This window comes from Suncus etruscus, chromosome X (assembly GCF_024139225.1).
Source record: "Suncus etruscus isolate mSunEtr1 chromosome X, mSunEtr1.pri.cur, whole genome shotgun sequence".
NCBI classification, from domain to species: Eukaryota; Metazoa; Chordata; class Mammalia; order Eulipotyphla; family Soricidae; genus Suncus; species Suncus etruscus.
Window position 1 is genome coordinate 119,908,378 of NC_064868.1, and position 14,212 is coordinate 119,922,589.

Below are 14,212 nucleotides of genomic sequence, written 5' to 3' on the forward strand. Positions count from 1 at the left end.
TCAGGTCATAAATTACATAATTTTACTAATACATTTAAATAAATCAACTTATTAAAGCTTTTGAAGCATCACCCTTGCTATACAATTGCCACTTCAGACTCCCTATTCAACCCACACATGTTATTTTAATGCTATTATACAACTTTAAATTTGTGTCTGAATATACCCAGAAAATGCAAGCAGTGACTTGGTGCTCTCTTCAAAAAGCCGCTGACTTATATAAGAATCTTTATGACTTTAAAAATTATAGAACAACAACCCTGAAACAGTCAGCAGTCATATTGAAACTTATTTCCCAAATGAAATTGGTCTATTTCTCAGTTAGTGCTTGTTTGCAGATATTATGCACCCCTGTTAATATGCCACTATTAATTTTTCAATTTATTGTTCTTCATATTGTTTTTCTTGTTTTGTGAATTTATAATCTTCAGGCCAAGGAGAGTCCTTGCATAAACCAAGATGCTAGTGACTTTATTTTTCTGACTTAATTCCTAACCTATTTGTGTTCTCATATTATACTCAATTAGGAACTAGTAGACTACCCTTCTGGGCAAAGGTATTAAACAAAAAAGATTCCATTTCTTCTGCATTTTAGTTGGAAAGTGAGAAGTGATGAAAATCATAGTTTTCCTGGCCTAGTCCTAAATTATGTTCGGTTAGTTTAAGCTTTGAAAGCCCAATTTTCTCAATGATTACTTAAACATAAGAATAATGATCTAAATATATTTAATAGTCCTTCTCTATATGTAATACTTTTGTTGTTGTTGTTGTTGGTTTTGGGCTCACACCCGGCATCGCTCAGGGGTTACTCCTGGCTCTACGCTCAGAAATCGCTCCTGGCAGGCTCGGGGGACCACATGGGATGCCAGGATTCGAACCACCGTCCCTCTGCATGCAAGACAAACACCCTATCACCATGCTATCTCTCCAGCCCCTATATATAATACTTTTTATTTTACTTTATAAAGCACACTTTCCACAAATGCATGAACATTATGATATGTAGGCACAGCCCTCAATATCAGAAACTTCCAATGTTAAAAATATAGTGGATGGAACCAGAAAGATTGTACAGGAGGCGAGGCAGTTGTTACCTTGCATGAAACCTAGCCTGGTTCAAATTCCTGGTACTATGTTTGGCCTCCCAAGCACTGCCAGGAGAGATCCCTAAGCTTGGCTTATTAAGTGTATACAAATAAAACATTTTGATTCCAGGAAAACGTTTCAGCCAAAAAGAATAATCACATGAAACCAAAAGCCAAGAAGCTTTTTTTATTATTGTTGTTGTTGTTGTCATCATTGTTATTTTGCCCATTCTACTCCTGTTCAGTTAGTTTTGTTATATGCAAGTGGTAGCAAGATTTGTCCCATCTTGCCATGTCTGAGATAACCTGCCCTGGTTGCCTCTCCAAAGAATAATGAATTTTGATTCAGTCTATGAATAGTATTTCTCTTTATATGAATAAGAAAACCATATATATCCATTTTCTTTTTTAATTCTTAAGTCACTTATGCAGAATAGAGGATTTGGGTTCTAAAGAAATAGTTAAGTTTCTGAATATTCCCACCAAACACTTGATAATTAAATTTTCTGCTGCCCTGAAAGCAGGTTTTGTTCATTCTTTTCTTTTTTCCCTCTGGTTTTGGGCCACACATTGTGGTACTCCCCACCTCTGACCCAGAGAGCATGTGTTGCTGGGGATTTAAACTGGGGTCCTCTAAATTCAAACCATGTGCTTCAGCCAGTTAAGATATCTCTCTGACTCCCCCAGAACATGTGTAATGATTGTCTTGAAAACTGAATTGATGGTATATTTATTTAATACCAAGTTGGTTCATTAGTTCTAGAATGTCAGTTTTCCTTCCTACACACAATAAATAGCCTATATACCATTATGAAAGGAAAAACATTGCTTGCATTTTTTAATTTCCTATCATTTTAACACATTTGGCCTTTTAAAATGCTTTCATTGAATAAAAGTGTGGAACCAAACTCACATTACATAAAAAAGATACTTCTAGGGTGTATGTGAGCCTAGCTGACTGCTGAAACAGAATTCCTTAGAAACACTGGTTTCCTTTGACACTGGAAAATGGAGAATTAGGGGGAGCTTAGAGTTCTGTTACTGAAATGAAAAAAAGAATCAGTTATGTGTGACATCTTTCAAAATTATGTTATGGAAGAAATTGATCTTCCACTGAAGTGTCCTAGATTGAAGAGAAAAGGACAAATCAGATATATTTTACCAGTTCAATATTAATATCAAGCTTCAAGGAAAAACTTAAAGGAAAGAAGTTGGGTTTTTTTATTCAAATAAACGTTTGATTCGATTATTGATAGTTTTCATATTCTCCCATACCCTTAATGAATTTCTGTAGTTTCTTCCGTAAGCAACTCATTGCCAACTGGCACTCCACAATACTAAGGATCACTTCAAACTCACCCCAAGCAACCTAAAACAGCTATCCTTATCAAAATGGTTTTCTTCAGGCCCAATACCTAAGATCAAGTTGGTCCTAAGTTACCCCATTGGGAATAAGTCTGCACTCTGTTGAAAACACCAGACAGAATGAAATTGCCCCATATGAGATATTTGAAATTGGCAACCTAAGTGTAATCTAAACTGGAGGGGCCTTTAGGTGATCAGATGCTAACAATGATTCTCTAAACTAGGGGTTAGAAAACTCCCATAAAGGACCAGAAATTAAATATTTTTGATATTTCAGGCCATAGGATCTCTGTTACAACTGATCATTTCTGCTATTGCACCACAAATGCAGACATTTTATAAACAAATGGCTGAGGCTGTGTTTAAATGGAGCTTTAAATATTACCATCAAAATTTGAATTCCTTGTAACTTTAAATGTCACAAAATGTTCTTCCTTTGATTTTTTTCAATTATTGAAATATAAAAGCTATTTCTATTTTCATCTTGTGTTCCATACAAAAACAGGTGGTCTACTAGATTTGGCTCCAGAACTGTGGTTTATCTGATCCTTGCTCTAGAGTTTCCAACTTGTGTCATTACCAATCCCACCCCTCAAAACAGAATTATTACTTTGTGGCTTCAAGTTTTGTCTTCCATAATTCCTCATGCCTTCCCACCCTCAAGGTTGTTGGAAATAATGTACATTTTGTTGGATTAGAAACATGGGAACTAGGGGGATAAAGCACATAGCACATTGATAAAGTAAATGTCCGAGTCCTGGAGTTGGATCCTTGGTATGCATAAATAAATAAATAAATAAATAAATAAATAAATAAATAAATAAATAAATAAATAAATAAATAAATAAATAAATAGAGGGCTAGAGAAATAGTACAATGAAAAAATGAAAAAAAGGCAAAAGCTGGCTCCCTGTGTGTGACACCAGGCGGGGAAAATCCGCGAAAGTACACCGGCCCAGTGGGGCTCAGCTGTGAAAGACTGTGAGTGTGACCTGTCTATGTCTGTCTACTGTCCTCTTGCGTGAAACTCTTGCGAGTGGGGCAAAAAGAGCCTCCAGAAACCTCGCTCGCCCAGACGCCATTTTCAGGGAGGGACTTCAGAGCATAAAAGCCGGCTATCCTTTGCAAAAGCTGGCTCCCTGTGTGTGACACCAGGCGGGGAAAATCCGCGAAAGTACACCGGCCCAGTGGGGCTCAGCTGTGAAAGACTGTGAGTGTGACCTGTCTAGGTCTGTCTACTGTCCTCTTGCGTGAAACTCTTGCGAGTGGGGCAAAAAGAGCCTCCAGAAACCTCGCTCGCCCAGACGCCATTTTCAGGGAGGGACTTCAGAGCATAAAAACCGGCTATCCTTTGCAAAAGCTGGCTCCCTGTGTGTGACACCAGGCGGGGAAAATCCGCGAAAGTACACCGGCCCAGTGGGGCTCAGCTGTGAAAGACTGTGAGTGTGACCTGTCTATGTCTGTCTACTGTCCTCTTGCGTGAAACTCTTGCGAGTGGGGCAAAAAGAGCCTCCAGAAACCTCGCTCGCCCAGACGCCATTTTCAGGGAGGGACTTCAGAGCATAAAAACCGGCTATCCTTTGCAAAAGCTTGCTCCCTGTGTGTGACACCAGGCGGGGAAAATCCGCGAAAGTACACCGGCCCAGTGGGGCTCAGCTGTGAAAGACTGTGAGTGTGACCTGTCTATGTCTGTCTACTGTCCTCTTGCGTGAAACTCTTGCGAGTGGGGCAAAAAGAGGCTCAGAGGAGCACGGCCGCTCCGCTTCGCTACGCGGCCGTGCACTCTTTCTAAGGAAAGAACTCCATTGCAACAAGAAGGAAAAATCACACTAAGAACGGCGCTATATCACAGAAGCAAACATTTCTCTCTGGACTGTCTTCTCTGTTACATGCTCGGGCCTAAGATTTGACCCAGTGTGAGGCTTCATCCACGGAGGACTCCCCTCCCTTAGAGGCAAGTCAGCCCATCCAGAAAGGGAGGAGCCAGAGGAGTGTGCTGCCTACATCATATAGACAATGAATACCACTACAACACGTAGAAAAACCCACAATACAAATGTGACAATGGGGAAACAGCGCAGGCCAGCATCAGACATAGAGAATGAAGATGACAATTCTGAGGACCAGATAATGACTGAACAACTAATCAACCTCTCAGATAAGGACTTTAGACTAGCAATATGGAAGGTGCTCAACAGACTCCAAGAAACCATGGATCGAGTTGAACAGAACACTAATAAGAACAAAGAAAATATGAAGGCAGAAATGACAAAACTCCAAACTGAAATAACATGTCAACTAACAGGCCTGAAAAACTCAGTAAACGAAGTGAATGACAAAATGGATAAGCTCTGGGACAGGGTATCAGAAGCTGAGAATAGACTTGGTGCTGTGGAAGATGAGATACATAACAATTCCATACAGCAGGAGAGATTGGACAAAAAACTTAAAGCAAATGAGCAGACAATGGAAAAATTAGTCAAAGAATGGGAACAGACGAAAATAGAAGTCTATGATAAGATCAACAGAAACAACTTAAGAATCATTGGAGTCCCAGAGACCCAGGAAGAAAATTTCCAGGAAGAATCAATGGTCAAGAACATCATTAAAGAGAAACTCCCAGAGCTAAAGAATATATGTGATCAAATCCTGCATGCCCGAAGAGTACCAACCAAAAGAGACCCCAGAAAAACCACCCCAAGACACATCCTAGTCACAATGACAAATCCCACAGATAGAGACAGAATTCTGAAAACAGCAAGATCAAAAGGGGAAATCATGTTCAAGCAAGCTTCCCTGAGATTTACAGCAGACCTGTCACCAGAAACGCTCAATGCCAGAAAGCAGTGGTGGGATATTGTGACAAGACTGAATGAAATGAATGCTTCACCCAGAATACTATACCCAGCAAAACTCACTTTCCGGTTTGATGGAAGAATACATGGTTTCACAGACAAAAAACAGCTCAGAAACTTCACAGACACAAAACCAGTCTTAAGAGAAAAACTGAAAGACCTAATCTAAGACAAGACTACCCAAAAGACACACCAAATTTTGAAATAAAGATGGCGTTAAATCCCAGGACAATTCTTTCTCTCAACGTCAATGGACTAAATGCACCAGTTAAGAGACACAGAGTGGCTAAATGGATCAAAAAACTCAATCCAACCTTCTGCTGCCTACAAGAAACGCACCTGAATAGTCAGAACAAACATAGACTCAAAATAAAAGGCTGGAGAAAAGTTATCCAAGCAAACAACACCCATAAAAAAGCTGGAGTGGCCATACTAATATCAGATAATGCAAACTTTATACTCAGGAAGGTTGTAAGGGACAAAGACGGACATTTTATATTAATCAAGGGGTACGTAGAGCAGGAAGAATTCACTCTCCTAAACATATATGCACCGAATGAGGGGCCAGCAAAATATTTAATACAACTGCTGACAAATCTGAAAAATAATATCAACAACAACACAATAATTGTGGGGGACCTAAACACGGCTTTGTCAACACTGGACAGGTCAACCAGACTGAAACCCAACAAGAATATACTAGACCTGAGGAGAGAAATGGAAGAAAGAGGCCTAGTGGATATATATAGGACACTCCATCCCCAGAAACCTGGATACACATTCTTCTCCAATGTACATGGGACATTCTCCAGGATAGACTACATGCTGGCACATAAAACATACCTCCATAAGATCAAGAGGATAGAAATTTTGCAGACTACCTTCGCTGACCACAAGGCTCTGAAATTATTTGTGAACTCCAAAGGGACTCAGAAGAAACACTTTAACACCTGGAAGTTAAACAGCCTCATGCTCAATAACCAGTGGGTCCGAGATGAAATCAAGGAGGAAATAAAAAGGTTCCTGGAAACAAATGACAATAAAGACACAAACTCTCAGAACTTATGGGACACAGCAAAAGCAGTACTGAGAGGAAAATTTATAGCTTTGCAAGCACACATCAGGAAGGAAGAAGGAGCTTACCTGAGTAACTTAATGACACAGCTAATAGAACTAGAAAATGCTCAACAAAAGGACCCAAGAACAGGAAGACAGAAGGAAATAACAAAGCTGAGAGCAGAAATCAACGAAGTGGAAACTCAAAAAACAATCCGAAAGATCAACGAAAGCAGAAGTTGGTTCTTTGAAAAAATAAACAAGATTGATAGACCACTGGCAAACCTAACAAAGAAAGAGAGAGAGAGAAACTTGATAACTCGTATCAGGAATGAAAAAGGAGAGATCACTACTGATATGACAGAGATTCAAAGGGTAATCAGAAACTACTTTGAAAAACTCTACGCCACTAAAAATGAGAACCTGGAAGAAATGGATAAATTCTTGGACTCTTATAATCTTCCACGGTTGAAGGAAGAGGATGTAGCATATCTAAACACCCCCATCACCATTGATGAAATTAAAACAGTAATCAAATGTCTGCCGAAAAACAAAAGCCCAGGTCCAGATGGATTCACTAATGAATTCTATCAAACTTTCCAAGAGGAACTACTGCCAATCTTGGCAAGACTCTTTCATGAAATTGAACAAACAGAAACACTTCCAAATAGCTTTTATGAAGCCAACATCACCTTGATACCTAAACCAGACAGAGACGCTACCAAAAAAGAAAATTACAGACCAATATCACTGATGAATGCAGATGCAAAGATCCTCAACAAAATCCTGGCAAATAGGATTCAATGCCTCATTAAGAAGATCATCCACTACGATCAAGTAGGTTTCATCCCAGGAATGCAAGGCTGGTTTAACATCCGTAAATCTATCAACATAATACACAACATCAATAACAAGAAAAATAAAAACCACATGATCATATCAATAGATGCAGAGAAAGCATTTGATAAGGTCCAACACCCATTCTTGATCAAAACTCTCAGCAAGATGGGAATGGAGGGAACCTTTCTCAATATAGTGAAGGCCATCTACCACAAGCCAGTGGCAAATATTATCCTCAATGGAGAAAAACTGAAAGCCTTCCCTCTAAATTCTGGCACAAGACAAGGCTGTCCTCTCTCACCACTCCTATTCAACATAGCACTGGAAGTACTTGCTATAGCGATTAGGCAAGAAAAGGATATCAAGGGAATCCAGATAGGAAAGGAAGAAGTCAAGCTCTCACTGTTTGCAGATGACATGATACTCTACTTAGAAAACCCTAAAGACTCTATCAAAAAGCTTCTAGAAACAATAGACTCATATAGCAAGGTGGCAGGCTACAAAATTAACACACAAAAATCAATGGCCTTTCTATACACCAACAGTAATAAAGAAGAAATGGACATTAAGAAAACAACCCCATTCACAATAGTACCACACAAACTCAAATATCTTGGAATCAACTTGACTAAATATGTGAAGGACCTATACAAAGAAAACTATAAAACTCTGCTCCAAGAAATAAGAGAGGACACACGGAAATGGAAACACATACCCTGCTCATGGATTGGCAGGATTAACATCATCAAAATGTCAATACTCCCCAAGGCATTATACAGATTTAATGCCATCCCTCTAAAGATACCCATGACATTCTTCAAAGAAGTGGATCAGACACTTTTGAAATTCATTTGGAACAATAAACACCCTCGAATAGCTAAAGCAATCATTGGGAAAAAGAATATGGGAGGAATTACTTTTCCCAACTTTAAACTGTACTACAAAGCAACAGTTATCAAAACAGCATGGTATTGGAATAAGGATAGGTCCTCAGATCAGTGGAATAGGCTTGAATACTCAGAAAATGTTCCCCAGAGATACAACCATCTAATTTTTGATAAAGGAGCAGGAAATCCTAAATGGAGCAGGGAAAGCCTCTTCAACAAGTGGTGTTGGCACAATTGGATAGCCACTTGCAAAAAATTAAACTTAGACCCCCAGCTAACATCATGTACAAAGGTAAAATCCAAATGGATTAAAGACCTCGATATCAGCCCCAAAACCATAAGATATATAGAACAGCACATAGGCAAAACACTACAGGACATTACAGGCATCTTCAAGGAGGAAACTGCACTCTCCAAGCAAGTGAAAGCAGAGATTAACAGATGGGAATATATCAAGCTGAGAAGCTTCTGCACCTCAAAGGAAATAGTGCCCAGGATACAAGAGCCACCCACTGAGTGGGAGAAACTATTCACCCAATACCCATCAGATAAGGGGCTAATCTCCAAAATATACAAGGCACTGACAGAACTTTACAAGAAAAAAACATCTAACTCCATCAAAAAATGGGGAGAAGAAATGAACAGACACTTTGACAAAGAAGAAATACGCATGGCCAAAAGACACATGAAAAAATGTTCCACATCACTAATCATCAGGGAGATGCAAATCAAAACAACGATGAGATACCACCTCACACCCCAGAGAATGGCACACATCACAAAGAATGAGAATAAACAGTGTTGGCGGGGATGTGGAGAGAAAGGAACTCTTATCCACTGCTGGTGGGAATGCTGTCTAGTTCAACCTTTATGGAAAGCGATATGGAGATTCCTCCAAAAACTGGAAATCGAGCTCCCATACGATCCAGCTATACCACTCCTAGGAATATACCCTAGGAACACAAAAATACAATACAAAAACCCCTTCCTTACACCTATATTCATTGCAGCTCTATTTACCATAGCAAGACTCTGGAAACAACCAAGATGCCCTTCAACAGATGAATGGCTAAAGAAACTGTGGTACATATACACAATGGAATATTATGCAGCTGTCAGGAGAGATGAAGTCATGAAATTTTCCTATACATGGATGTACATGGAATCTATTATGCTGAGTGAAATAAGTCAGAGAGAGAGAGAAAAACGCAGAATGGTCTCACTCATCTATGGGTTTTAAGAAAAATGAAAGACACCCTTGTAATAATAATTTTCAGACACAAAAGAGAAAAGAGCTGGAAGTTCCAGCTCACCTCAGGAAGCTCACCACAAAGAGTGATGAGTTTAGTTAGAGAAATAACTACATTTTGAACTGTCCTAATATTGAGAATGTATGAGGGAAATGTAGAGCCTGTTTAGGGTACAGGCGGGGGTTGGGTGGGGAGGAGGGTGATTTGGGACTTGGGTGATGGGAATGTTGCACTGGTGATGGGTGGTGTTCCTTTTATGACTGAAACCCAAACACAATCATGTATGTAATCAAGGTGTTTAAATAAAAAAAAAATTAAAAAAAAAAAAAAAAAAGAAAAGGAAAAAAAAAAAAAAAAAAAAAAAATAGGATAGGGCTGGAGAGTTAGTACAGCAGGTAGGGAATTTGCCTTGCATGAAGCTGACCCAAGTTTGACTCCAGCATCCCATTTGGTACACTGAGGACTGCCACAAGTAATCCCAAAGAACTGCCAAGTATGAGCCAAAACCAAAATAAAAACTAACATGAAAAAAAAAAAAAAAAAAAAAAAAAAAAAAAAAAAAAGAAAAAATGAAAAAAAGAAATAGTACAGTGGGTAAGGACATGCCTTTCCTTGCAAGTGGCCCACCCAGTTTGGGTCCACAGAATCCCATATGTTCCCATGAGCCTGGCCAAAATAAATTACTGAGTTCTAACATGTGTTGCCCCCCAAAAACTGAAAACAACAACAAAAATAAATGTAAGAGAGAAAGAGCTAGGAAAGGTTAGTGAGTATTCTATGTTAAGGCTAGTTACTGGGGCCAGCGTGATAGCACAGCAGTAGTGTGTTTGCCTTATATGCAGCTGACCTAGAACTGACCCAGGTTTGAACCCCGGCATCCCATATGGTCCCCTGAGCCTGCCAGGAGCGATTTCTGAGTGCAGAGCCAGGAGAAACCCCTGAGTGTCACCAGGTGTGACCCAAAAACAAACAAAAGCTATATACTATAGTGTGTGTGTGTTAAGCAAGATAGTTTTCATCGAATAAAATTTGCTTAAACAAAATTGTAGAGGGACGAATATTTGTTCAAGAGAACACCGGCTTTTTCCAAGTCAAAAAGACAGAAAGAGTGACATTAAAGAGCAAACATATCCTTGAAAAAGCAAAGATACCTGCTCAAAAGAGAACAGTATCTTGAGAGAGCAAGCGAAAAAATAAGCAGAAATATATATAGAGAATCATATTCAAGGGATAACTTGTGCTTCAAGGAGCAAGTCCCTAGGTTTTTAAAATAATAACAACAGTTCTGCATGGGGATTCAAAGGTTAACAAAGATTAAATTTTAAAAATACTAAGAGATATATTTTTAACTTAAAGAAGACAAGTTTAAGGATATTAACTATTATATATTATTGTGATTTTGGGGGAGAAACTACTGTATAAGAAATTAAAGATGTATTCTTATAAACTTTACAAGGAAAAGTGGAATTAACTGACATATATATAGAGAGAGCATAATCTGTCTACACAGGAAAAAGTAATGAGTAAGAGTCAACAGCTATTAAACTCATAGCCACTATTAAAAGTATAAAGGGGAAAACAATGGAAACTGCATTCAAACATATTGAGTTAGAGAGTTACACTCTAAAGCAGTAAGTTCAAGGCAAAATTTTTATTAAGAAAAGTATAGCGGGGGCAGGAGAGATAGCACAGCGGTAAGGTGTTTGCCTTAGACGCAGAAGGACGGTGGTTTGAATCTTGGCATCCCATATAGTCCCTCGAGCCTGCCAGGAGCGATTTCTGAGCATAGATCCAGGAGGAACCCTTGAGCACTGCTGGGTGTGACCCAAAAACCAAAGAAAAAAAAAGAAAAGAAAAGTATAGTACTGTATTATAAAACCTTTTTAACTGAAAATAGAAGAGAAAGATATCTTTAGAAGTTGCTTTTTGATAGGATTTGTGCTTAGACTATTTTCTTTGATCAGATAAAGCCCTACCATTAATTAATTGTTGATGCCAATTTCCAATCAATAAATGAGATCCTCTATAAGTGGAGAGTGAGAAAAGTGATTAGTACATTTAGTAAAATTTTGCTTGTAAATTAGGTGAAATTTATACTAAAGACAAGTGGAAATAAACATTAAAGAAGATGTACAGTGACTGGAAATAGTTTTTAAAAAGTTCTGAAGTATGTGGTTATTTTTCATTGCCATTAATCTTGGAGAAAAAATTCCTTATTTTAAGAAGAAAATGTATACTTGCTACTTGATGAAAGGGTTTATAAGAAATGGAGTTGGTAATGGTCCAAGCCTAAAATAATGAACAAAAACTAACATGAGAGTAGCTCAAAAATAAAAATAGTAAAACTCTTTGATATAATACAAAAACTTCAAAACTGAAGTAACTGCAAGGGGGATGGGAGAAGGGGTATAATGTGATGTTATTAAGAAAAAAAGTACTTTATATATTTAACTTCATGAAGAAATTAAATTATTGAATAGAGTAGGAAAATAATTTATTTCTCTAATTTGTCTTTCTTATCTTATTTTTTAAATAATCAATCTTATTCAAAAGATAAAACATGAGTCAAGATTACATTTATCTGCAAGTAACTAAACTTTATCCCAGTTTTAGCAAATTGCTTAAACTCTGTAGACAGAAATTTCAGTTTCATTGCCTAGAATTCTAGCTTCAAGAGAATGTACTAATTTGAATTCAGTTTTGAGTTTTGAGATGGTGCTTACCAGAGCCATTTTGTGGATCTGTTGGAAGAAAGAGAGAAAAGTTATGGTGAAAGAAATTGGCTAGTGCCTGACAGTTTCTGCAATAAACAAAATAAAAGTTTCAAGTCAGTGTGGACTTAATGTACCTGAAGGAGGTACTCATATTGATCTATTTCTTCCTATATTTTAAGAAAGGATCACATTTATATTTTTGTCTGGACTCTCATTGTTTTAGAAGTTAATAACAGATTAACATTTTAGTAAGTTGAGGTCACTTCTCAATATAGTTTCTCTTAAAATGATAATTTTATTAAAATATGTAATTTTTCTATTTAATTTAATTTTAATTTTAAATAATTTAATTTTAAAACTGCTAACTTATCTTAATGTCTAAATTTTGGAAAATTATAGTGTTCATTTTTAGCCTGAACTGAATGAAATAAATTATTCAGATAAAGTCTTCGGTACCATTTCATAACCAAGCCATGTGCACCCTTTCATTCTAAACAAAATTTTACTTAATATCTAATAGCCTTTGTTTCTTGTATGGATGGCATAACAACATGGGGGAGAGGAAATGATACTTTCCTTTTTCTTTTTTTACTATCCCATATATTTCAAATGAAGAAATAGGAGAAATGTTAAATTCTTTTTTTTTTTTTTTTTTGGTTTTTGGGTCACACCCAGCGCCGCTCAGGGGTTCACCTGGCTCCACACTCAGAAATCGCTCCTGGCAGGCTCCGGGGTCCATATGGGATTTGAACCACAACCTCCATGCTATCTCTCTGGCCCCCTAAATTCTTTATTTATTTATTTATTTTGGTTTTTGGGCCACACCCGGCGGTGCTCAGGAGTTACTCCTGGCTGTCTGCTCAGAAATAGCTCCTGGCAGGCACGGGGGACCATATGGGACACCGGGATTCGAACCAACCACCTTAGGTCCTGGATCGGCTGCTTGCAAGGCAAACGCCGCTGTGCTATCTCTCCGGGCCCTTGATTGTTTGTTTATTTATTTATTTATTTATTTATTTTGGTTTTTGGGCCACACCCAGCGGTGCTCAGGAGTTACTCCTGGCTAAATTCTTAAGTATAACAAGATAGTGGAATAGAATAGACCCAAGTAATTCCTGCAGTGACAGTGTGCTATCTTCTTTAAGTAACTAGGATAATACAACATGTATTGATTGTTAACATTAATATAATATTAATAATTAACAAAATATCTTAAACCTATAATCGGTTTGTTTCTATAGTTTGATTATTATTGCATTCTCCAAAATAAAATACTATTATTAAATTTAAAATTATAATATTTTTTCTTAATAATAGCTACAGTGGAATGCTACAATCCCAGAACAAATGAATGGACCTATGTTGCCAAAATGAGTGAACCACACTATGGCCATGCTGGAACTGTGTATGGAGGAGTAATGTATATTTCAGGTAAGCAATTATAAAATGAATGAAATTGATATAATTCATATACCATTAAATCTGTTTCTGTATCTTGATATGTTAATAATAACCCAGAAAAATGAGTAATCAAAATATAACATCTTGATTTTAGATGTTGTGTGTGTATTTGCATATGAATGCCTTTGACATTCTGTAAGTTCATAGAGCTAGTAGGCGACCAATTCTGCTATAAATACCTAACTTAGAATTAATTTGAAAATGTTTAGTATCTCTACTTCATTATTTTATTCCCCACATTCTATTTGTAAATGGACCCTGTGCTCTAACAAACACCATTCACATTCTCTACAGTAGCACTTAATACATTGTTATTTAAAGTATACTTAAACTAAGCTGATGGTGTTACTCAAATGCAAAGTGTGTACTTGCTTTTCAGGCGTGCAATGCCACCCTGGGCTCCATCACTGGCACTACCAAAAACGTTTATATACTGTGAAGAAATATAGGTTCCTATATAACACATATGCTCTACTGGGTATCAATTTGTTTGTGATGCATCTATATTTCATAATAATACTCATTTTCTAATGTAGTACAACTCATTACACATTATTTTTTTCTTAAAATTACAGTAGTTATACTTTGATCCCATTGCATAAATAATTCTGTGCTACTACCTATTTTTCTAATGAAAAGCTCTAAAACATTTACAGTTACCGGTAGCTCTTACTGTTCTAATAACAGCTCTCATTCTCA

At 37.5% G+C, this 14,212-nt stretch overlaps 1 protein-coding gene across 5 annotated transcripts in view; it reads left to right on the forward strand.

Moving 5' to 3' along the window:
* Positions 1 to 14,212, forward strand: part of KLHL13 (kelch like family member 13) — a 141,503-nt gene that overhangs the window by 124,575 nt on the left and 2,716 nt on the right. For all 5 annotated transcript variants that reach the window (XM_049767573.1, XM_049767569.1, XM_049767571.1 and 2 more), the window contains one exon: positions 13,370 to 13,483. In XM_049767573.1, the coding sequence (XP_049623530.1) occupies positions 13,370 to 13,483 (114 nt within the window). The remainder of the gene's footprint in view (positions 1 to 13,369; positions 13,484 to 14,212) is intronic.